The sequence below is a fragment of the Streptopelia decaocto genome (genome assembly GCF_964273445.1).
Source record: "Streptopelia decaocto genome assembly, chromosome: 1".
Classification (NCBI taxonomy): Eukaryota; Metazoa; Chordata; class Aves; order Columbiformes; family Columbidae; genus Streptopelia; species Streptopelia decaocto.
The window spans coordinates 156,634,360-156,660,332 of record NC_138663.1 but is presented as its reverse complement, the minus strand read 5'-3'; the positions used below and the strand labels follow the sequence as shown (position 1 = coordinate 156,660,332).

Here is a 25,973-nt window from a genome sequence, read left to right as displayed (position 1 = left end):
ACTACATTTTCAGCATTCCTTTATCTTATTCACAGAAATCTTTTTATATATCTGTCAGAATTGAAGAAGTGCTTTAAAGTAACTGCTGATTATCTCCACTCTTTCAGTCTGGAATCGAGCTGTTTGTGAACAGACTTGACTCTGTAGAGTCTGTCCTTCCCTACGAATATACTGCGTAAGTATATTATACTGTTTTTGTCATTTTAGTTGATGTTTCTTCCAAAAAGATTAATTTATCTTAAAGTATCATCTACGTCTTGCTACAGCAGTTGCCCAGTGAGGAGTGCCTATTTGTTTTGATAACAAAAGATTATAAATATAGAATTTTTACTGGATGATTGCTTCTTTCTTCTTGGTTGTCTTGGCACATACTTTAGCAGGAGTGCGTGGATTCATAGGCCCTCATGTAGGTTGAAGCACTGCTTTAGAGTAACTAAAGGTTAAAAAAAGTGTGTGTGTGTGTATATATATGTATATTTACTCTTCTATGTTAGTTGTCATTTTATAGATCGAAGAATTACTGCTGTCTTAAGTAGCTTATAGGCAGATGAGTTAAAGTGGCAATGAGGTGTGAACTTCACATCAATTATCTTAATGAGGTGTTGAATGTTTTCTTGGTACACATCATAGGAGTGCACAAAACATATCAGTGCCTGGTACAACTCTGTAAAGTTGTTGCTTAAAAAAATATTTTGACTGTTAGTATTCAAGAGCTTAAGCACTAGTTATATCTGCATGTAAATGGACATAAATGTGATGTACTTGAAATTTGATTGCAAACACTTGGAAGATGTGTTTTTAAACATGTTCGTGAATAAAACTGCAGTAAGCTGTTTGTTTAATAGTGCTTGTTGTAAAGGAGCTGTGTGGATGTGTGTGTAGATACTTTTTTTTTCTTTTATTATATTATCCCCCCCACCCCGCAAAGGATCTGGTGTGTATGTTTTTTCTCTCAGAGCTGTCATAGAACTCTAGGAGTAGATTTAGTTTCTGGCTAAAATTCCTATGCAAATAGGAAACTTCTAATTACCTAAGGAAACTTTTATGTTACCATGTTTAATACAAACTGAGTTCTGAAATGCCCGATGAAGAGATTTAATTGTTGGGGATTCTTTTTGTGGCATTTGTTTTGTTTTTATTCCAAAGCGAGACTGTGACTTTCACACTTTGCAGGTTCAAGGAAGAAACTGTTGTCTAGAAGGAAAGCTGTATAGTTGCTTTTCTTGTGATGAAGGTGTTGGTTTGGGAGCACTGTTTGAGGTCTAATATTTGCAGCTGAGAATATTCTGTTAACTTATGTCTTTTCTCTAATTCAGGTTTGATTTTTGTCAAGCAGAAGGAAAGAAGCGTCCATCTGAAAACCTTGGCCAGGTTTTGTTTGGAGAGAGGATAGAACCGTCTCCTTACAGGGTTAGTTCTCTGACAAGGGGGTGTTCGGTAATATGTGCATTCAGATGTAATCAAAGGAGAACAGAATCTTGAAGATCATTTTCACAAGGGCTTTATCTCAAAAGGCTTCAAAATCTGAAATTCTACACAATATAAATCTGTGAATTTAACCTAGTAGTAACTATGGACTTTGCATCATGAAGCTGTAGAGGTTGTCTTCTCTCCTTGAAACCTGCCAAAACAAGCGTCTTGCACCTCAGCTGTCCTATTTTTAGAGGGAATTGAGTATCTTATTTCTTGGAACCAGATCTGAAAATATTACAGTTGTAAATAGAAGAATTAGAAATGGTCTTAGCCAGTTTGTCTTTTCTGATGTCTGAAGCTCTCGCCTTCTCCATCACGTATAGTAGGAGAGAAAGTTAGCAATAGAATCTACCTGGGACAGCATTGCTGCTATGAGGTCAAATGACTCATCTGGTAAATCATTGCAGAAAACAGGTTTCAGTTGGTAACAAGAAGCTATTAGTGTAGGGCTCCTACAGTGATCACAGGCAGATTTTATAGCACACACCTATATAAAAATCTTCTCTGGAGGGTTAATATACATAGTCTTGGTAATTTGTTAGGTGTTTTTATTGTATCGGTGTAGGCATTTATAAATGTATAGGGGAAAGTTGTTAAATATTGAAATTACACAATGTTTGTAACAACCTTTTTGCTCATGTCTTTCATTTTCCTTAGTTCACATTTAACAACAGGGAGACATGTACATCTGTTTGTACAAAAACGTATGATACCACAAAGCCAGAAGATAAACAGAAATTAGACTTTTTGAAAAAAAGTATGCTACTGAATTATCAACATCATTGGTAAGTTGATATCAAAATTCATAGATTGGCTAGTCTAGTGTGTTGCTGATAATTTAGTTTATCATTTTGTATTTGCAACTTAATACAGATTGAACACTAAGTATTTCCACTGAATCTATTCCCCTTCTGTTCTTGGAAAGATGTTATATTGTTTGACTTCATAAAACATTTCATTCACTTGAAGATAAGCACCAGGTATAATGGAAACAAGTCTGTTTCCAAACATAAAGCTTTGTGCAGTTTTTGTGCTGTCTCTGTGCTTACTGTAAACTATTGCTATTTCTTTGCACCTGTAAGTGTATAAGTTAGTCCTGCCCTAGTTTGAGAAAATTCTTAAAGGACCTTCATTCTATTGCTGCGTTGTCTTTGTTTTCCTCGGGAGGCTTTGCACTCCCCTTCAAGTGTTGTGTCAAGGAGAGACGGTTCTGAGAGAGTTTGTTTCTCTGACAGAATATGCAAGTGAAAGGTGGCCAGTGAAAATTAATTACTAAAGTAATTTTGGGGAACATCTAAACGCTTGGTCTTTTTATCTTCTGTCAGTCCCTCTGTAACCATCTGAGTCACCTTGGAGCATTCTGGGGCTCTGTTTCTACTTGGACATTGAGGTTTTCTTCTGATGGGCATTAAGGGTGGGGCAAGGCCGAACGCATATGAATCTCATGCTGACTTTCAGTTAGGATGTAGCCATGCTCTGCACCAACCTTCAAGAGCTGGGAAATGTTTAACAGGCTCCGCATTGACACTTGGGAATACCCAGCCATGCTATCTGTATTTGTATAGCAGTTCACATATTGGTGTGCTGTGCTAACAGCAGCCATTGGGTTCAAGTGTAGAGAAGAAACAACTTGGGCGTGAAGTTGTCAGAGCTCCTATGGCATGTTTTTGCACGTAATATGTGAGTATAATTAACCAATGTTGCCCATATGATTTGAAATATGTGCTTCCTGCTTCACAGAAACAAAGTTTTCAGTCTTCATCTAATTAGATTAAACTTTCTGGATATATGTGTAAAAATGCAGGTGAAATGTTGAATGTTGCCTCTGCCATTAAATGTTTTTCTTTAATGTCACATTCTGTTTCTTCAGTTTTCAAACAGCCACTGGTGCTGGAAGGGCACTGAGTGAGTTTTCTACTGCTCTTGGGAACTGATATGGGCTATCCCTTCTCAGGGATAAACTGTGGCTCACTGATGTAAATCTTCCTGGGAACCTCTTTAAAATTAGTATAGTTTAAAGTTGATGGGTTAGGTCAGAAGGATTCTCAGGCAATAGCCATATGTTTATGTAGGTGAACCAGGAAGTAATAAAGAAACCATTAAAGGCCCCGCTACTTTTGGAGGGATTTGAAGTGTATATGTCTAATACTGAAATAAGTAGAGCTTCAGACATGCTGGATTTGGCTTTATACCTATTAGATACTGCAAATATTTATAATATTTGCACCACTTTGAATTTCACTGATGCATGTTGGTGTGTCATAAAGCTTCAGCTTCCAAAGTTTGTGTATGCTTTGGTGTGTAAATGAAAAATAGTTTCCCAAGATTATGATCCTGTCATTCTTTTAAAAAGATGAAGTTTTGGGCTTTCCTAAAAAAAATTAAGCTGACTATTGAAACAGAAACTGGAACAGAAGTGTGTAAAACTAATCACACAGAAAAGTACTTTACACTGTTTTTTTTTTTACCCCACTTAGATTAAATTATATTACAAATATACTTTGTGTATTTAAGTATATTTTTTTAGCCTATCCAACTAACTTGATAGGACTGTTCAGATTTTAGCAAGATGTAGTTCTAGTTTTCAATGTGAACATTTCCCTTTAAATTTATGATACTCTGTACATTTTCTTTACATATTATTCTTACATTCTTAGTTCTTTAAATAATACTTCTACGTGTTTTGTTGGTGTTTTTTTGTTGTTTTGTTTTGTTTTTTTGGGGGGGTTTGCTTGTGTTTGTTTTGGGTTTTTGGTTGGTTGGTTGGGTTTTGTTTTTGTTTGTTTGTTTTTGTTTTTCTGTTTGTGTTTGGTTTTTTTGCTAGGTCCACTGCTCAAACACTTTAGAATTCCTCTTTATGCCTGTTACGGTAATGACTGTTCTCAGCCACAGCTTCACGAAGTGCAAGTGGCTGGATTTTGTTATGAGTGATGCATAGCCCAAGAATATGATACAGGGGTATGTTGTACAGGGATCAGCAAGGTAGCATAAGTGAGGATTTAATAAGGGTTTATTATCCAGCTTCAATTTATCATAAAATTCCTGGGGAACACAGATAGTGCAAAGTACTTTCAACATTTTAAAAGCCACTTAATAAGCTTAGGAATTGACATACTCAATTGGACTCGACTGCTATACTGTTATCTTGGTTGACAGTGTTCATCACCAGATGTTCTTGAAAGGCATGTAAGAAGACTGTTGTATAGCTTATTTACCCCACATGTGTAATAACTTCAAGTCATTTTAAATTTGAAGATTAAATGTGAAAAATGGTTTATGCTTAAACTATCAATTAGTTCCAGCATTGCTGCTTGAGGGCAGCTCAGTATGTCTTTACTGTAAAAGATGCAAGGCAAGCCCTTTATCCCACCCAAACTTGTAAGCAATAGGTTAGTTCTTTACCTGCTTTTGTTTATGAAATTAAAATACTAACAAAAGTGAGAGCATATATTATGGAGGTAAAATTCCAAATATGGCCCAAGTGTAATGAATCTGCACCTGGAATAGCTACATATCAGCAACTAAATTGTGCCACATAGTAGCGTGGTGAAATGGGTAGGATTTGGCTGGTGCTTGTGCTGTTTGCAAATCTGTGGTAGTCTTTGGAATCTCCCAAAAACCTGGAAACTGTTTTTGGATGGTCTGTCTTTCACCTTTTCCACTGTGTCAGTGTGAGCCATGAACATGGCTATTATTTCTGTCTAGGAGTGGATGGTAGGGGTGATGCTAATCTCCTTATATTTTGTGTACAAAGGCACCATGTACTGCCCTTTTTACCCCCATCTATTGATGTGCTTTAAAAAAGAGTGCTACATCAGAGATTGTTACAATACACAACAAACAGAATAATGCTTTGTTGTTGTCTGAAGTCGTAATTCCCATGTTTTATTAGGTATTTAAAAGTACCTAATGAGGTATTATCAGGTATCTGTTCACATTAATGAGATAGTGGTTATAATGATTAGACGGATATTCAGTAGCTTGGTGTTACAAAAAATGTGTTAACTTTCAGTGAGATGTCCTTTTCTGGTCTAGTGATGCACAAAAAGTGGCAGTTGTGTCATATTGTGCGTGAAGTTTATTAATAGACTGTTAAAAACATTCCCTGGAACAATTAAGGTTGCTCTAAGGACAGCTACTGAATTTTTAGTCTTCTTTGAATGATTTTCTTTTGGGATTTATCTTTCAGCTAGTTAAAACGTGAAGATATAGGTTTATTTCTTTTACAAAGGGATAGGTGGCTGTGTTGGGTATCTTTCTCCATGTTTAAATGTAATTTTTGTTTTGTCATTTGTACTGTTTGTAGCATGTTGGATACTGTTTCTAACCTAACCGTCTTATAACTTTCTGTAACGTCTCATGGAGGTGTGGAATTACTTGACAAATTTTTCATTGAAATTTAACCATAAACCTACTAGGCTCGGGACTTTTAGGTAATATGAATATAAACCTTGTGAGGTGGTGATATAAAGGCAGAAGATAGACAATGGAGGGAGGTTTGAAAGTGATTACTTTCCCAAATGTGTGGTGGCTTACAATTTTTTGCTCATGTAAACCATCTAATTAAAGTATTCCATGCTCTCAGGGAACTGCAACTGAGATTAGTGGTCAGGAATTCACTTCAATAGAAAAAATAAAAAATAATATTGTACCTTAGCTTTAATGCAAAGTAAAAGTTTAAAGACTGTCATGAAAAATGTATTTTTAAGTGGAAGACCAAGGAGAAAGCTGGAGAATTAATAATACCTATATGTGTGTAGGCACATTTCTTTATTTTGTGTTTTGTCTTAAACTTCTAATTATCAAGTTAATTTTAGTTGGTTTAGTGGATTATTTTGGCCATTTTTAAAGACAAAATAATTAAATGTTAATTTTTTAGGACTTTGGAGTGAGAGAGTTTTATGTAAGGGGACTTCAGAAACCAGTCCAGTGAACAAAATGTTTTAGTGGTCACAGAGCAAGCCTCCTATTTCCAAGCAATCTTCTGAATAAATTTATTTATTTCAAAAAAGATAAAGTTTCACTTGAAGAGCTACATGCTTTTATCTGGGGTTGGCAATCAGTGTAATTCCATAGGTTAAGATCTGAAAGAAGTTAATCATTCCAATAATGAATATAGCAAAGTTAGAGGAATATTAATCTGGTTTTCTTTCCATTACACTGTTTATTTTGAAAGATTGTGAAATGTCACTGTGCCATTTACAGGATTGTAGACAACATGCCTGTGACCTGGTGTTATGATGTTGAAGATGGCCAGAGGTTCTGCAATCCTGGTTTTCCTATTGGCTGTTATATTACAGAAGATGGCCATCCAAAAGATGCCTGCGTTATTAATGTATGTTTATGCAGTTATGTTTTTTTAAATGTCCCCTCTTTACTGATTTAAAGACTGGCATTTCTCCTGTGTCCTGTTTCTATGATGAGTCCTTGATATCTTAAGAAGCCTTGCTGCCTACAACTAGGTAAATGTTTTGATATCTCTGCAAGTACCACAATTTGTACGCATCATCTAAGTGCAAAAACTTTGTCACTTCTGTTGCATAATACAAAGGGCTCTAAAAGATAAGGGCAAGAGATGAACGTGAATAGCATTTAGTGCATGTAAAGAGTAAAGGAGAATAAGAACATGTCATCCCTCATTGCCTAAGAAGTCTAAACAGGTGAAGGCTTGGTCTTTACATTTTTGTGGGATAGAAGTGCTTTCATGGACGTGGGTTTGTGTAGATGTGTTTGTACATTTGCATGGAAATTAATACTTACTGAAGGATTGCTTTCCCTGAAACTGTGTGGGTTAATGAAGGAAGGCAGAATATAAGATTTCTGAGTGAACAAATCTCCTCCTGTGAGAGACAGATCTATTGGATTAACTGGTGGAGGTCCAGATAAATGCACTGTGAGCATTATGGAGATAAGAATGCAATAGAAAATCCCGGTTGCCTTTAGATTACTGCAGAGCTCTTCCATGGAGAGGTCCCCTGGAATAGGTTGTTGGTTTTACCAGAATGGTTGGTTTTACTTAATAAGTCTTACCAAAGACAACTGTTTCTGCAGTTTTGAATTTTGTTTCCTTTCCTCTGTAATGCTTCAGATACTCAGTATGAATGGATGCTGGAAACAAGTTTATGATCAAATATGTCACCTGGCAGTATTTTTTTCATCTTGCTTAAATACTTGTTTTTAGTAAAAGGAAAATAGCCTTTGAAAGAATAACTGAAAGACTGCAGATGAACACATTGTTTATATAACCATTCTTACAATGAGGGTGCTTTGTAGAAAGGGGTAGGAATAGGACACTGAGGAAGTACTATAATAATAGACCTTCAGTAGACATAATGCTTGTGGTTTAACAGCCTCTTTAACTGACTGAATTCCAAGCTGATCTTTCCCTTCACCTGAGATTTGTATTCAGCATTCTTGGCTGCTGCTTGCAGTTCATCCTTGTGCATCTTTGGTTTCAAATGTCAAGGTGGTTCTGTCACAGACAGCAATTACTTGCATTGTTTATCTTGGAAGGTTCTGTTTAATCTATGAAAAATATACATGTTGTTTTAAAGTAGCTGATGCTTATGAAATGTTTCTGATATAAAAGTTGTCACATAGTTATCTATCCAGTTTCGTACTTAAATAAAATGAGACATCTTCACTTATTTAATTTTTTAATTAATATATTTATAAAAATATTTTAAATTTAAATACATTTTTCTACACTTCAACTGTAGTAGACTGTTGTTAGCATTAACTTTTCTAGTTTGTCTTTTTAATGCAAGGCTTTAATTCAAGGCTTTACTGTCTTTGTATTCGCTGAATCCCACCTTAATCTAGTAGGATAACTTCTTGATAGAAAAACTACACAGTCTAAAAACATCATACATAAGCTTCTGCCTAAAGCTTTTGGATGTCTTTATCTTTTTGATTGTTTAACACATATTTTTATCATTGCAGTCAGAATTTCATGAAAAAGATACTTTTTATATCTTCAACCATGTTGACATAAAAATATTTTACCATGTTGTGGAAAACGAAGCTCGGACAGCAAGACTAGTTGCTGCTAAACTTGAACCAAAAAGGTTAGTACTTGGAAATAACTTGTCACCAAACAGCGGACTATCCCAAGGTACTTGCTTTGATTTGGGGACCTGTTGCTAGTCAAAAACATTTTCAGATATGTGACCTGTAGATTAGCTTTCCTGTTGATTTATGTAGTGTTATGTAGGACAGTCTAACATGAGTTCGTTCCGAATTTGATAGATCTTCATGCACTATTTTCTATCTGAGAAAAACAAACAAACAAACTACAAACAACCCCACAAACAAAAAACAACCAAACAAAAAAACAATTTGGTGAAATAACCATCATTTCCCTACTGGAGAACGTTTTGTCTTGTGACGGAGTAGGCCACCAGTGCCTGGGGCAGGGGTAATGAGAGTGCAACACTTGATGTCTTGAGCAATCAAAATTTGGATGAAATTATTTCAAAAATATACTTGTCAGTTGTTCTGGTGTCTATATGCCTTATGCATGACTGATGTCTAGTTTATTATTTCTTAGAATGTTGTCTTTCTATTGTATTCTTGGTATAACTGAGCTTATTGCATTGTTAGTCCACCATCATGATTAAAGTATTTTTTTCTGACAGAAGTTAGTAATTCTGTTGTAACTATGTGAGTGTTTTGGAGGTTCTTAGCAGTACTCGGGCTTCTTTAATTTTTGGTGTTCTGCTTTAGATACTGTGTTCTCTCTAGTTCTGTCTTTAGAAGAGACAACTTTTGTTTCGAAAGTTCAGTTATCAAAAAGTCTTGTGCTTATGATACATTCCTTATGAGTTCTGAAATTTATGAGGCATTAAGAACAACTTTCATATCTAAGGGAAGAATCCTAGGTGAAACTGGTGGTTGTGTAAGGTGAATGAATTATTTCTTAAGAGTGTTGTAAGTGAAGTAACTTTCATTCTGTGGTCTTTCTTCCCGCAGTTACAAGCATACTCATCCAGACAAGCCTGACTGCTCAGGAGTACCTATGGATATAAGTAATAAGGCCAATGGCGAAGTCAAAATTGCTTACACGTATTCAGTTTCTTTTCACGTGAGTACTAAGCTTTCAGTGGTAATTGCCTCTTAAAATCATGCGTTAGTACTCTGAATTACAAAGATGGACAACTAAAATTATCACAGAATACTTAATTTGCGATTTAAAAACTTTATTCGAACTGAAAGATCAGAGGTGGCTTGGGATTTAACATCATGGTTTAAAATTTTGCATACACTCCCCCACACACACACTGCACGTGAAATGCATATGTGTTTTTTAAAAGGATCACACTTTCCATGTTTACCTATGTTGTCTGGTAGATTACTTTTCAATCCAAGCTCCAAGTCTGAGAAATAACCTGATGAAATTTAACAAGGACAAGTGTAGAGTCCTGCATCTGGGCAGGAACAACCCCAGGTTCCAGTATAGGTTGGGAGATTACATATTAGAGAGCAGTGTAGGGGAAAGGGACCTGGGGGTCCTGGTGGACAACAGGATGACCATGAGCCAGCACTGTGCCCTTGTGGCCAGGAAGGCCAATGGCATCCTGGGGTGTATTAGAAGGGGGGTGGTTAGTAGATCGAGAGAGGTCCTCCTTCCCCTCTACTCTGCCCTGGTGAGACCACATCTGGAATATTGTGTCCAGTTCTGGGCCCCTCAGTTCAAGAAGGACAGGGAACTGCTGGAGAGGGTCCAGCGCAGGGCAACCAAGATGATTAAGGGAGTGGAGCACCTCCCTTATGAAGAAAGGCTGAGGGAGCTGGGTCTCTTTAGTTTGGAGAAGAGGAGACTAAGGGGGGACCTTATTAATGTTTATAAATATATAAAGGGTGAGTGCCATGAGGATGGAGCCAGACTCTTCTCAGTGGCAAACAATGATAGGACAAGGGGTAATGGGATCAAGCTGGAACACAAGAGGTTCCACTTAAATTTGAGAAGAAACTTCTTCTCAGTGAGGGTGACAGAGCACTGGAACAGGCTGCCCAGGGAAGTTGTGGAGTCTCCTTCTCTGGAGACATTCAAAACCCGCCTGGACATGTTCCTGTGCGACCTCACCTAGGTGTTCCTGCTCCAGCAGGGGGATTGGACTAGATGATCTTTTGAGGTCCCTTCCAATCCCAAACATACTGTGATACTGTGATACTGTGATAAATTGCGCGTTCCAGCAAATTAGTGGTTTTGGTAGATTGAAGCTGAGGGAAATTTCCCATGGAAATTTGCAGAAGAGTAGGAAGCTGGTATTCTTTTTCTGATACTCTCTATTTAAAGGCAGAGGAGCAGTAACTGTAGGGAGCAGTGATACTTGAATTCATGTGTCATTCTGGTGACAACCAAGCTTTTTTTTTTTTTTTTAATGGAGTTTGCTAGACAATTTTTTTTGAGTTTCCCACTGTTTCCCTATTATTCTGAGACCTCAAAATGCAAGTGACTCACTAAAGAGTACAGATTATAACTGACTGGACTTCTTGACTCCCTGCATGTGTATTGAAGGGATACTGCACACACAACAGTTCAAATTGTTAACCTCAATAATTCTGTGATTCTTCTGAATATAAAGTTTATACCTTCCTTTTTTTTTTGTCATGGATTTTAATCACAATCTTAGCCATTAATAGATTAAAAATAGCAATAGGAGAACTTTTAATTTTGTTTAACTTTTTTTGTTCTGATGGCAAGATCAGCGATGTCTTCAAAATGATAGGCCATTGTCATATCAAAGCTATTCAGATGCGGAAGGCAGTTATGATGCTGAAATTTGTATACTGAAAAGCAAGTACTTCTGGAAACCTGTCAGAAGTTAGTATTTAAGAATGACCTCAGCTTCATGCTATTACATTTGCCCAGTTCTATGTGTGTTACTGTCTTGTGCACAATGTTACATCGCTTGGAGGTCATCTTCTGAAATTCTACTGGGTTAGCACATCAGGCCATCTCTGGAAAACAGAAAAAAGGCAGTGTACGTATGGAGAAAAATGCACTTCTGTCCTAGAATCTTTGATGCTAGTTTAGAAACTTGTTGCTTGCACTGCAACCTAGTTTTATTACTTCAGTGAGCTCGATATTTAATCTTGGCTAAACTTTTTAACCTTCTGGGTTTTATATTTTCAAAAACTGGCTTCACTGGAAAGTGCTCTTGCTCTTGTACGTTATAAATTACTGAAATAACATCCTCTCAGAAAAGTGTCGATTTTTATTAATTGATACTAGTGTTTATGGCTTGTTTATTAGCAATCTTCAGGTAGATCAGCACTGTTTATTCCTTTTTTCATGTTTACTCTGCAAAATAAAACGAAATGCTCTTTTCGAAGTGTTTCTGATCAATGAATGTTCAGTCTGAATAAGTATAATCAGTTTAAATGCATGAAGGAATAATTTGTTTTGCTCTGCTAACAATGTAAATTTTGTAGTATTGTCTCCTTACCTGTCTTTCAGTATAAGCTTAATGTAACTGGATTGGTAGTTGGTACTGAAACAAAGTTGTATCCAAGCAAAGGATAATTTGGAAAAAGCAGTGTCTAAAAAGTGGAACGTGATGCTGGAGACTATGTAGCAGAGCTTAGTGTCTCAATGTCTGTTATGTTGGCTCATATATGCTAAAAGATGCTTATTTTTTGTTATTCTGCTTGTCATTTGTATTTCAGATGAGTTAATGTAACTCTTGAAGGGAGGAAGCACAATTAAATGAATTTTATATACCTTTGTGTCCTAAGAAGAAATAGGTGCTCAATACTGTTCAGAAAATATTTTGAGTTAGATTCTGTGGTCAAATATTAGGTTTGCTTTAGGTAGTTATTAAACTATTCCCTATTTACCTATTCAGTTTGTCATGACATTCAAGATTGCTTTGCATGAGCATCAGCTTGTAAATTTAATTTGGATACTGACTGTATCTGAAACTAACGTGATTACTCTTTCAGGAAGAAAAAGATATAAGGTGGGCATCAAGATGGGATTATATTTTGGAATCCATGCCACACACTCACATCCAATGGTTTAGGTGAGAAGAAAGTTTGTCTTCAAGTGTACTTGCACTGAAATGTTCACATTGCAATTTAAACGATTTTTTTTTTTTTTTTTTTTAATTTAGTATTATGAATTCCTTGGTGATTGTCCTCTTTCTGTCTGGAATGGTAGCTATGATTATGTTGAGGACACTGCATAAAGACATTGCAAGATACAATCAGATGGATTCCACTGTAAGTCTGAAATATAGCTCCTAAAATGTATTAGGAACATATATTTTTTTCAGCTTGATGTATTTCCGTAACGGGCTATGTAAATGACAATCTACTGTATTAAAATAGGTGTCTTTTCCGTTACAGGAAGATGCTCAAGAAGAATTTGGCTGGAAACTGGTTCATGGTGATATTTTCAGGCCCCCAAGAAAAGGAATGCTGTTGTCTGTTTTTCTAGGCTCTGGCACACAGATCTTAATAATGACTTTCGTTACCCTGTGTAAGTAATAAAGTGGGGAGGAGTTAGTTGAGTACAAATGATCTTTCACTGCTAATCTCATGGCACCAGTAAAAATATCAGTGTAGTTTTTGTCTGGAAGTCTCTTTGAAGTCTAATATTAGAAACAACTGAGCTGATATAGTAGGTATGCAACTTAGTAGACACAGATTTTAAGGTAACTGATGTATTGGCTTTAAGTCAAATGTGTAATTACTTTCTAAAATTGTGCATCTCTGCTTCATAGTTTTTGCTTGCCTGGGATTTTTGTCACCTGCTAACCGGGGAGCTCTAATGACCTGTGCTGTAGTTTTGTGGGTACTGCTTGGAACTCCAGCTGGTTATGTTGCTGCCAGATTCTACAAATGTGAGTAAAAGTTATTTAAAATGACAGGGCTTAAGTTCATTAAAGTAAATTATTATCACAGAACCGAATTTTATTTTCCAGGACTGTTTGTTGTTTGCCTTAGGGCAAGATGGGAGAAATGTACATACCTCAATAACAGAAAAGATGAATAAAATACTGACATGGTTACATTGTTTTTGATGCAATCACGCCTAAAGACCCTGATTTGCTCTTGCTATTATGTGTTTATGTAATTGGGAAGCAATTTCCATTTTACTAGTACTAAGCTTATTACGTCAGACAGTTTTGTACTTCTGTTTCCTACAGTGTGTGTGGAGGTGTTAACTTGCATTTAGTTTTAGCCATCAATTTTGCTTGGTAACTCCCCCCCCCACCCCCCCACCCTGCATCATGAACTTCTACTCTTGCATGCCTGAGATTTGTCACCTCTTCTTAGCTAGTTCCTAGGTTTTTGGGAGAATGGTGATTATCAGACTGTGGCAGGGGCATAGGGGGGAAGGATTATTAGGTGTTCTGTAATTGTAGAAATCAAGCTAGTGGTGTTTGGGCACCTGACAGTAGTTAGTTGAAACTGTTTTCCTTAACTGATCCCAACTAGCTGTTCTTTCAAGGCCTGTCTACCAACCGTAAATGATTTGGCCCTGTATCTTCTGGTTTATTTTAAGGTGAAGCGTGCCATTCTGCACACAGCTTATTTTAACTACCTTACTCAAGGTACAAGTCTGTTTATGACCGAGCTGGGTCTTTTGGACTATTGTAGTTCTGAACATACAGGGCTAAATGGGTTTATTCCTGAACTTCAACCTGGCAGTAGGCATTGGTGTTCTTTCTTCTGACAGTTCTGTCCTTTGCATGTGAGGAAAACCTCTGAGGTTGTATTTTGTAGGGAGTTTTTCCACAATGGTAGTGATGTGATATTCCTTGTCCTTCTCTTCAAGCCAGTTAGATTTAAAAGGAAGGAGACTTTAGGACTAAGACCATAATTGAGGACAGAATTAGTGTTTCTATCATGCTGTATAATATAAGTTTTGAAGGATATTTTGAAGTGTATTGAAAGTAAATTGAATCCAGTATCTTTGGTGAAGATATAACTAGTAATAATTACATTTCATATTATACTTATTGGGAATATAGCTGATACTTGAATGTTGTGTTTAAGTACTGAGACAGTGAGTGACTGATCCAGAGATATTGTTTTAACATGAAGTGGTACATAGCCTGTATACAGCATGTAAACATGAATGTTTTTCCTTATATTGTACAAGTAATGTGAGACATAAACCAAAATGCAACTGAAATGGATATCCAGTTCTAAAAGTGGGGTTTTTTCAACATTGCATTTAAAGAGTGAAACCTGAGTTGAATTAAATGGTTAAACTTAAGCAGTGTCACTTTCTACCAAGACTTTATGAAAAAATAGAAATTTAATTAAAATCAGTCTAGCCATAGTCACTTCTGATTCTTGAAGTAAAGAAGCATGTCATTATGGCAGTGCTCAGATGAAATTGTCAGCTTCGCTGAATTCCAGCAGGATATTTTCATTTGAAAGTGTGCTGACTAGAATTTTTATCAGTGTAGTGCAAATTCATAGAGATTTTCTTAATAAAGCTATATTTGGTCTTTTGGTATCACCACTGCTTAATGCTGCTAAGATTCAAGAGAACATCACTGCTTCCTGTAAGCGTCTTAGTCCTGACTTTCTTGTAGGATTCTTAGCCAAGAATTATTTCAAGAAAACTGTTAAGCTTGCTTTTCACATATTTAGATTTGTTTTTTCTACTAAAACCTGCAGACAAATGCTAGAAAGCTTAAACTTCTTAATCACTCCAGGTTTAAACTGTTTTTTAAAGACTTGAATATGCTGCAAATCTACTTCCTTCTTTTAACAGATAATCCAGGTCTCTGACCACTTTATTTAGTTGAATACTTTCCCTGACCTTGGTCTGAGACTTTTCTTTGAAGCTCCATGATTAAGCAATATGTTGAGGGAATTCAGTTTTATTACTGAAGATTTAGTTTACTGGTTTAAACTTGAGCATGGTAGGACATTATTTGAGTATTTAGGAGCTAAGTATAACAGGTAAATGGAGTGGAAAATTAATAGTTGTAAGCTTAATGCATGTTTTGATGACTGTCAAATGTTTTAATGCAGCATTCGGAGGTGAGAAGTGGAAAACAAATGTCCTGCTGACATCGTTCCTTTGTCCCGGGTAAGTTGAGAATATAGCTATGATTAAAGAATTAAATTGCTTCTCTGACATGCATAGCTAATTTTTAAGTTTCAGCTATCTGAGTAAATTTTATTACATCATACCTTTATTCCAGAAGCTACAAGAATATCATGGCATTTTTGACAAAGATGAATGTGTTGTTGGCATATCATCCTTAGATTTCCTTTTTACTAAACGTTTTTTTTACTCTCACCACGATGAAAGGTTGATTAAGAGCATTATGATAGTAGTAAGTTTTAGACAGACACACTTTTTCCTTGCTTTCTTTTACTCTCTAGGCTGTTTCCCTGACCACACTGTAGTTGGTCCTATATAGTGTCATATACTGTATAAACACTAGGATAAATTCTTCTACTTAATCACAGCAAGCAGTCTTACCCTGAAGTGTAGTTAAGACAAGCATATATTTGAAATTGTTTCATTGAAACGTCAGCCCCTGCTGGAGTTCAATCCCACTAGATTAACAAAGAATTGCTTGTTTGACCTCTTCATTTTGATATTTTGTGTGTGTCATTTGGTTTTAACAGAGATTTACGCTAAAATCTTCATACAGTGCTACTGTTACGTTAACATTATTAAACGTTAAGGAGTATTTCTATGCTTTAAGTGTGTTATGTATTTTTCAGAATTGTATTTGCAGATTTTTTTATCATGAACCTCATTCTCTGGGGCGAAGGCTCTTCAGCAGCTATTCCGTTTGGTACTTTGGTTGCTATTTTGGCACTCTGGTTTTGCATATCTGTACCGCTGACGTTTATTGGTGCCTATTTTGGTTTTAAGAAAAACGTAAGTGTTCGAGAAATTGTTTTGTGAGTATGTGCATACACATGTATACCCACATATATATTTTTCACTATATAGCCTATGACAGAGGTAGCGCCTAAGCCAGTTGCATTGTCAGCTCCAGTTCTGCTCAGTTACTTTAGCACTGCATTGATATCCAATCTTGATATTCCAAGACTTTGATATTGAGGGGTTGGTGGTGGTGATATGTCTCTGCAACAATTAGGGTTATCATTTAATTTCCTATATAGGTAGCCGGAGTTCCAGCTCTCTGTAGGTCTTATGGAATAACCTTCAGAGAACATTTAAATATCTTAGAAGGCACTTTTGAAGTTGATTGTAGTTATCCTGTTGTTCTTAACTACAATTCAGTGGGGTTTTTTCTGATAAACAGGTTGAAATTCCAGTAAACGCTCCTGCACTATACAGAGGCATTTCCTTTAAGAAAGGAGAATTTGATAAACTATAAGGCAAAGTGACAGGTGTCATAAATACGTTCAAAACAGAAAGCAAGTACCTACCAAGTATCTGTTGATGCTTTTGATGTGATCTTTACAGAAGGGGAAAGATGGCAAAGTATGCACTTATCTGCCTTAATTTTTTTTCTCTCACCATGCTGATCTGTGCATGCATCTAAATTAGGATTTAATTGCCAGATTGAATCCCCTTAGTTTGTACATTTAGCCTCATGTGATTCCTGGGCAAATCCTGAAAAGAAAAACATAGAGAGACTTTTAGAAGGAGAAAGCAAGTGTCTGCACCACCTCTATCCCCCAGCTGAAAAGTGAGAGATCAGCTCAGGCTCTGTTACAGGGTAATCATAAAAAGGGAAGTCCAAAATACCTGTGGCTATGTTTTTAGTAAGAGCTGTCTTTTAGCTTGTTTGCCTAGCAAATTTTGGTAGCTGGGTTGGTAGCAAAATCAGATGTAGGGGTGGCTGGGTATGTACATGGTCAAAACCAATACTAGACATTTGCAACCACTCGTTTCAAAAGCAAAGCAAAAAGGTGGTGCCATATATTGACATGTTATTTATTTAGAAATTTCTTTCTTTCATTTAAAGGCTATTGAACATCCTGTTCGCACAAATCAAATTCCTCGTCAGATTCCTGAGCAATCATTCTATACAAAACCATTACCTGGCATTGTTATGGGCGGGATTCTGCCTTTTGGATGTATCTTTATACAGTTGTTCTTTATTCTCAATAGTATTTGGTAAGTTAACTACTATCTATTTTAATATTCCCTGTGTAAAAGGTGGTAATTTCTTTGTGTAAGTGTTTCTTCAAGATGGTTTGACTGATTTTTGGTTGTGCAGGGTTACCAGAATACTGATTCAATAAAAAATTAAATGTTACTATCTTTTTAGCACTTTGTGGTTTAGAAGATATTCAGTGCCTGTTTTGCATGCTGAGGTGTGTAGAGAAGTGGCTGTGATATGCTTAGCGATTTATAGCTGAACTACAATATTCAAATAGCTACTTTTCTCATGCAACTTCTCTCACTTCACACGTAAGTGGCTCTGAAGCTGACATATGGTATATAACTTGAGAGCAATAAGTGTATTTAAATTGATTTGAGTTTTTTTTATAGTTGTTGTTGAGCTAGAAAAGTATTACTATTATACTCTTGGGAGAAAAAATAAGAAGAAAGTTTGTGAAATCTTTGTAAAGGCACCAGAGAGTAATTATTTTAAAAGATAAAGCACCAAAGACTAGTCCAGTGTGAGTGAATTCTGATGTGAGCTCATAGCACACTGACAAACTAATCTACTGTGAGGGATTTGTCTTCCTTCTGGCACAATTTAGTTATTGGATCTTGTTAAACTGTTTCTGAACCTTGAATAGGTGCCTCTACTCTATGTAGACAGCTACAGCATTTGACATTTCTTGTTATTTTACAGCTCTGCCCCTTTGATTGAAATGTGAGGTGAAATCCAAGTTCTGCTGAAGTCAGTGGAAGAGGTCACGCTGACTTCACTGGAACTATAACTTCACTCATTATGTCTAGGCAGTTCTTTCCCTAAATGCCCAATCAGGAGCATACTTTGGCCTTGCTTTCTCATGGTTTTCAGACTGAGCTGCCAAGGCTCCTGTTCTTCAGTTAGAAAACAAATTAGCCAATTGTATGGCCACACAACTGATAGTACTTCAGTAGGAAGGAGAGTACTTCAGGTGAAGGTGATATTACTGCATCTGAAGAAATAGTATTGGCACAGTGTCCATTTTAATTACTTTTTTAACTCCTTTTTCTAGGTCTCACCAGATGTATTACATGTTTGGCTTCCTGTTTCTGGTATTCATTATTTTGGTTATTACATGTTCTGAGGCCACAATATTGCTCTGCTACTTCCATCTATGTGCAGAGGTAAGAGCGATTCTTCAGTATTCACACTTGATACGGTTTTAAGAACGTTTCTAAAATTTTTAAGGCTTTTGTAACTGGAAATAAGTATTCCAGAATTCAACATAAACACCAATACTGGATGTCCTTAAACCATGTCTTTAAAAAGTGAAGCAGAAGTGAAGCAGGCTGCTTCTGGCAAAACTTGTAACAAATATTAAAACCATACACTGAGTACTGCTTAGTCAGATATTGTGTCTTTAGTCTAACTCTAAAGAGTCTAACTCTAACTTGTGCATTTTTGCACATGGCCAACCTTGGCAGAAAAAAATCTCTCTAGCTGGTAATAGTAGGTCTGGTTTATTTGGGGGTTTAGATTTTTGCCTAATTGATACTGATCTTTAGATTTCTTATCTCTTATTGGGAATGGTGTAGTTAACGCAGTATTGATTATATGTAGGTTGTTTCCTGGAGATAAAAATTGTAAAAACTCACTTTTGGATAAAGCCATAATAGAAAGTGACTCTGCATTCAGCGATAGGGTCAGTGCATTAGAGATGTATGCAATGTTACTCATATGTTGTATTTTTTTTTCCCCACGCCTTCTAGGACTATCACTGGCAGTGGCGCTCATTCCTGACTAGTGGTTTCACTGCAGTTTATTTCCTAATATATGCAATACATTATTTCTTTTCTAAACTGCAAATCACAGGAACAGCTAGCACCATTTTATATTTTGGTTATACCATGATTATGGTTTTGATCTTCTTCCTTTTCACAGGTAAGCATATTGAACCTTAATTTCAAATTTTGAGTCTAGCTTTCACAGTAGAGTACTTGACAAAACTTATCTGCATACAGGATCATAAATGTATATATAAATCTTTGATTATTTTTTTTTTTCCAGGTAGTTGTGTAGCATTTTTTAACTCTGTGATCCCAAATTTTAGTGAGAGAGATTAAGTGAAGATGGGGCAAAACTACTAGTAATGTGAGATGTGACCTGTAGTTAGATCTTCAAATATGATGCCATCAGATGTGATAAATATTTCTCTAGATTTCATTCCTATGCTAGTCATGAGACAAACTCTTCTTTTCATTAGCTGCCTTTGGAGAAATACATTTCAAATCGCACACAATTAAGTCTGAAGTTACAGTGTCAATTAAGGAGAAGAAATGCAGCTTTTGTGGAATAGGAGAAAGGAAGAAATAGGAGTAAAAGTTGAAAGAGAATACTTTTTTCCTTTGCATTGATGTCTTCCAGAATTTCTTTACCTTCTTTCCCAATTGCACTGAAATAGCAGAGGCAGGGGACAGAACTTCTTAACTCTTTTTTGATGTGGTCTTGTCACAACCTTGTCATCTTTATTGTGAGCTTTTGGAAAACCACCTGACTTAAGTGCCTGCACTTCAATCTCCTCTTCAGTAACCGAAGATGACAAAAGATTTTGTCACCTCATTTCAGTACTACGAAGGAATCTTCAGTCAGACACACACATCTCTTGTTTGGGGTGGAGGAATAGCTGTGAAAGATGCAAGAAGGCAGCAACCACCAGCTCCCCAAAAATCTTAAAGACTAAGCAGAATGTAATCAGTCTTTGTGGACTTTCACCCTACAGAGCAATATGTTGTGAAAGCACTTTGGACTCATCAATGGTTTAAATTATTTCAAGCTTCATCTTTATGATGAAGTTTAATGATTCCTAAGGCTTTGAGATGGATTTATGTACACAGCTATAGAGGTTATATTTTGAGACCTTCTAGAACACAAATGACTTGTCATCAGAGCTTTTAATACAGGTCTCACTATAACCAGAAGTTTCATTTCCACTTAATGTAGGAGAAGAAAAAAATCTAGCGGGAAAAGAACTGACATTTGAGAATGGTGTTCATTTTAAGCGTAACCGAATTAGTAATTTCAAAGACCACCACTTCAGCTTAGGAAATACTGAAGCTGTTTGTGCACCATGACTGAATGCAGATGATGATGAACAGGAGCAAGAGCCTGCAAGGAGTTTCTTGGGTCATTGCCTGTTAAAAGGAGGGAATGAGACTTCAGCATGTTATATAATCTCTTTGAAAAGCAGTCAAGCTGTGTTCTAAAAGTGGTTAGTTTTATCTTCCATCCTTTTTAAGTCAGTCTAATGTGTTTTGGCATTGCTTGCGGATGTTTTGTAAGTTACACATCATCTCTACTTTTATGTATCTTTTGTTTACCAGTTAGCAAGTTGTTCTGAATATGTAGATCAGAGGTTTTGCCTCCCTTTCTTTCTCCGTCTTATTTGTCACCCTGCCTTTCTCGTAACCTTTATTTCTGATCTGGATTTACTAATAGTTTCATTGAACCGAAGACTTTAAGGATGCATGGTTGTTCAACTACAAACAGATGTGTACTGCTCTATGTAGATCAATTTTAAATGCAGTACAAACTTACAAAGTAGCATGAAAAAATAATTAGGCCTTACATAAGTGTAAAGTCAATTAATTTAGTTTCATTAGTTCTTCCAATAGATATTCAGCATGTCTGCCTTCAATACTAAACAGTTTAGGCCAAAACCAGAATTGGCTTTACCCGGACTCTTTGTTCAGTGTGTTTACTTTGGATGCATACAGTAATTTTGGAGGGCACATATTCAAGGCAAAGGGGATTGACAGTACTCTTTCTATGCTGAGACTTGGCTTAGCTGCCTTTCTGCACCTAAGGTACCCATATATTATTAATTTCCCTCTTTTGCCTTTGTTGTCTAGAGGCATTAAGCTGTGTCCAGTGCATCTCCCTTTTCCTTTGCTTACACTTTCAATTGATGAGTTGGCTGTCTGGTGCCTGCCAGCAAATTTGGGGAGCCCTTTTTAGGGCAGGTTCAAAAGCCAGCAGAGAAGAGGTAGTTTTACTCTCAGTCCCCTTCAGATGCTTTCTGTGGTAGCCATTGCGTAATTGGGACAATGGAGGAGCGAGTTATGCTGTGCAACTTGAACTAAGCTTTCAGAGTTTGCATACTTTTTTTTTTTTCAAATTTAATTTTCATTTTCTGTATTGAAATTAGAGGAGAATACATGTGAAGTTAACCAAATGGTTAGAACTTCAAAGCATCATATGCTTAATGATTGTGTTAATCTACTTCCCACAAGGTTAAGTGTAAATTATGCTTTACTCTTGAATCTTAAGAAATAGGACTACTCCCTCAAATGTTGTCCATTTAGGTTGGTACACATTCAAAGGCAGATATGTTCAGTTCTCTGAGATTTACTGAAGTGCTTTGAGAGAAGGTTTTACAGAAAAAGTTAGAAGCTGGGTAAAGGGACAGGAATTTCTCCAGTATCTTAAATGAAAAAGCATATTAGCAATTTAGCAAAAACTAATTCTAAGGGCATCTGACTTCCTATGTCAGGATGATAAAGAAGCTAAAAGGAGAAAATGATAATTGTTGTATCAAAACTATTCTGCTGCTGCTTACTCATCTGTTAAAAATTGTCAGGATCAGGAACGGTTTTGACAGTGCCCTGCTGCTCTGTCAGGGTAACACATGCTTCAGGCGCTTGCATCCGTGCTGCATTCCAGGTCATTGATCAGACTCAGCAGGCAAAATACCAGGAGCTACATGACAAATCTTTGATTCACAGCTGGGACCACAACTACGTATCATAGTAAATGAGTCAGTTAAACATCAGTAGTTTAGCAAGCGTGAAGGAAAAAAAAAGAAGTTATATCATTCATGGTTCCTTCTATGTTTGTAGGGTGAATGAGTTAGCACACAACTTCTGTTGTGCCTCTTATTAGATCTAAAATAAAGGTGAGGGGTTTTTTTCCCTTTAAAGAACTTACTTGGCTCTTGCATAAGCTAAGGCTATGGTTTTAGAAGAGGTACTCAGGCAAAAATCAGATAATCCTCAGGGCTTTTTTCTTGTCCTAGTTTTTGTGGGAAATGAAGGTTCCCATAACAGGTGTTCTGAGTTGCTGTTGAGTCCATTATCGTTCTCATTGATGCTGCATTTTGAAGTAATGCAGTTAGATCAACAAAGCCCAGCTCTATTGACTACTTTGCATTCAAAATAATATTTTTGTTAAAAACTTCTGTTGGAGTTTCACAAACAGAAGGGGTGGAGCTATTTTTCTTCAGCTAAAAGACTTATAAACTATCAGTGAAATGGTCTTTGTCCTTGAATTTCAGTTCATGTTTGTTTATACTTTTTGACTGCCTTAAGTATTTCAGAAGCATTTATTTTTAACATATGTAACACGTTTGTAACAGGAAGTGCAAGTTGCATAGTAACTATACTGTGGTTTGAAATTTTTATTTACTTGAGTTATGCAGACATAAAGATAGTGCTTTAATTTTCCAAGACCTTAAAGTATAACTAAGAAATGTGAATGCTTTTTGATGCTGTCAGTTTAATTAGTTTAATAAATATAATAACGATATTCTGACCAGCTGAGCAGATCGGGTAAAGTATACGTGGCCAGTCACTGAAGAAGGGTGAAATAGAGCGATGTGAAGGAGTTGAACTGGGTATAATGAATCAACAAAGAACAAATATGTACACAGAGAAATAACACAGGTCTTAAGAGTCTTCCATGTGATCAGCTTGATGATGGTGAAAATGAGATACTTTACATAGTAGTTGGTGCCTAGATAGACCAAGTACTTTGTGTCACTTACCATTATCTGATGGATGTAGTGAAGACTAAAGACAGCAGATTGCATAAATGTATGTCCTGATTTATGAACAACAGATAGAAATGGATGTCTCCTGTGTCAGTTTTCCTAATGTGCAACTTTTTTTTTTTTTTAGGGACAATTGGATTCTTTGCATGCTTTTGGTTTGTAACCAAAATATACAGTGTGGTGAAAGTTGACTGAAGAAACCAATGTAAAGAATTAACACAGAAGAGGTTTAATCTTCATTAACGTAATTAAAGACCTGGTCTAGTTGATGAACTTGAGCTTTATCAGAAGTATTGGCTTCCTATTCTTTGAGAATGATACTGAATATGCAGCTGCCCCAAACACTTTTTCCACTAACACGTTTGTATTGTGACTTAACAACCTGTATTCAGATCTTAATGAAGATCAGAGTTATCATATTTATGCATTTGTAAATACAACTGTACTTTAAAAGAAATGTTACATTCTAATGGCAGAATAGAAGTGGCTGTACTACACAACTTAATGATACTTCTGATCAAAGTACAACTGTAAATAGGTTTTTCTAGCTTGGTAGGTGGGATGAATTATTTTTCTTTGAGGGAAATGAGAACTTTTTATTATGCTAACTTTGAAGGATGACTCTTAAGAAGTCTTGCTTTTAGTTTGGATGTGATTTTTATTTTTTACTGGTGTTACGTCCATAAATATTCTGATTTGTGACTTCATTAGTTTCGGTGTCTTGGCCTTTTAAACTATGTGCCTCTGAGTCCTTGAATTTATAAATTCATAATCTAATAAATATTGTAAAAATGTCTTCAGTGGCTTATTACATAAGTTCATAAAAATATGTAAATACAATTATATTGAAGATGGATGCTTAAAGATTGCATAGAGTATTTTATGGCATTTTTCTATGGTTTCATGTATATTGACCCACCCTTAGATCTGCAAGAAATGTCATTTGTGCTACATGGCTATAACACTGAAATGTGATTGTGGCGCATGAGAATTAAATTATACACACATTTAACAAAACCACTCTGCAGCATTAATCCAGTCCTTAACCCGGATGTGTTTTCAGAGGTTTCTATGGAATTGTCAGTATGTTGAGAAGATCTTATAATGCATGAGTCGGCATTCTCTGCTGACCTTGCTTTTAAAAGATCTCGATGATACATGTTCGATAAGGCAACTGTTGCTGATTGTACTTAATGTAGGTTAAAAATTAAAAGAAAATTACTATTTTTGCCTTATATTAAGAGACTACTGTCAATTTTGGATGACTAGCATTAAAGCTATATTTGCTTTTTTTCGAAAACGGAGTATTTTGTTCCTATCTTGTTCAGTGATTTTAGACTCGTAACACAATTTGTCTTTCAGCATGTTTTCACAGGCCTGATAACATTTTATTTAAATTAAACTTCATGTACCAACTGCCATTCATAAGGTTGGGGTTTTGGTTTTTTTCATTCTTACCAGTTTCCTTTTCTAAAAGACCTTAACCTAGTGATGCTTGAATGTTGAACCCAATAAAAAAATCTTTGGTTAAGGTCACTAGTCATTACTAACCTCCTAAAAGCTGGCATGTAAAAAGGCTTCAGGTGATGTTTCCTCGCCGGCCGTGCTCCACCACCCGTCCCTGATGAACCACACCGTTGTTGTGCTCCTCTGCCTGTCCCCAACCGCAGCTCTCTTCACATGTCGTGGACAGGTTTGTTCTCCTGCCCTTCCCCACACGCAGTCACTAGGAAGTGCTGATTTCAGATAAATCTTCCATCTTTTATGCTCGAAATGGGGAAAAGGGTGAGTGTGGTAAGCATTTGTTCTTTACTCATGCAGTGAGCTGTAGTGTAACTCTTGGTTTAGATTTTAAAAAGTATAAAATTGACTGTTCTTAATGTCTCTGGTTTTGTGATTGCCTACCGCGTGGATAGTCTCTGCTCAAAGTCATCAGGAGTTATTACACAAATGGGAATGCTTACTTTGAGAAACATGAAGCAGTTGTCTGTTACTGAAATATAAATGTAATAGGTGCTCAAGAATTTCAGTGTAGTGATATGAAAACAGATTTTTGTGCGGTATTTACAACTGCTGTTTAAAAATCAGATTAATAGAAGTGAGAGGTAGCCACTGTGGTATATATGTGGGTTTGAAACCGATGGGTATATTTCCCTCATTTTTTTCTGCAGACTAGTTGACAAGTCATGGCAGCTTCTTAAGTATCTTATTTTCACCTTTAAAAGCAGTTTGTGAAGCGTGTCATTATCTTCTGGAATCTAAACCTGCTGCATACATGATTTTTCAAGCAGCCTTGCCTTGTATTAACTGGAGCTGGTTTGGACTTGAGAATGATTTGGTTTCAGTGTGCATTTCTTGAGACAAACAGACAGTTTAATACGTCACAGGTTTTACAGAAGAACTATTCTAAAGTTACTCCCTCCCATTATTGCCTCAGATAATTTTAAAAGTTTTTCTAGCATTTAAGCTTCTGGTGTGTGTTAGGGCATGGAAATGACCTACTGCGTAACGTATCTGTTTCTCAGATCTCTTGAAGCCCTGGGTTTTTGTCTAAACTTTCAAAATACTGGCCTCTTCCAAAATTGATCTATGCTACCAGGTATTTTCTTAAAATGCACTAATTACACAGT

The 25,973-nt window shown here is 36.3% G+C and overlaps 1 protein-coding gene across 1 annotated transcript in view; it reads left to right on the top strand.

Moving 5' to 3' along the window:
- TM9SF2 (transmembrane 9 superfamily member 2) overlaps window positions 1-24,139 on the top strand; it is a 28,473-nt gene extending 4,334 nt beyond the window's left edge. Inside the window, exons 2-17 of the mRNA XM_082043719.1 lie at window positions 108-175; window positions 1,317-1,410; window positions 2,131-2,258; window positions 6,679-6,808; window positions 8,416-8,540; window positions 9,445-9,556; window positions 12,421-12,500; window positions 12,591-12,699; window positions 12,826-12,958; window positions 13,203-13,322; window positions 15,475-15,532; window positions 16,180-16,339; window positions 17,400-17,551; window positions 18,592-18,703; window positions 19,289-19,460; window positions 23,471-24,139. Of these exons, the coding sequence (XP_081899845.1) occupies window positions 108-175; window positions 1,317-1,410; window positions 2,131-2,258; window positions 6,679-6,808; window positions 8,416-8,540; window positions 9,445-9,556; window positions 12,421-12,500; window positions 12,591-12,699; window positions 12,826-12,958; window positions 13,203-13,322; window positions 15,475-15,532; window positions 16,180-16,339; window positions 17,400-17,551; window positions 18,592-18,703; window positions 19,289-19,460; window positions 23,471-23,538 (1,821 nt within the window). The 3' untranslated portion in view covers window positions 23,539-24,139. The remainder of the gene's footprint in view (window positions 1-107; window positions 176-1,316; window positions 1,411-2,130; window positions 2,259-6,678; window positions 6,809-8,415; window positions 8,541-9,444; window positions 9,557-12,420; window positions 12,501-12,590; window positions 12,700-12,825; window positions 12,959-13,202; window positions 13,323-15,474; window positions 15,533-16,179; window positions 16,340-17,399; window positions 17,552-18,591; window positions 18,704-19,288; window positions 19,461-23,470) is intronic.
- The last annotated feature ends 1,834 nt before the right edge of the window (window positions 24,140-25,973 follow it).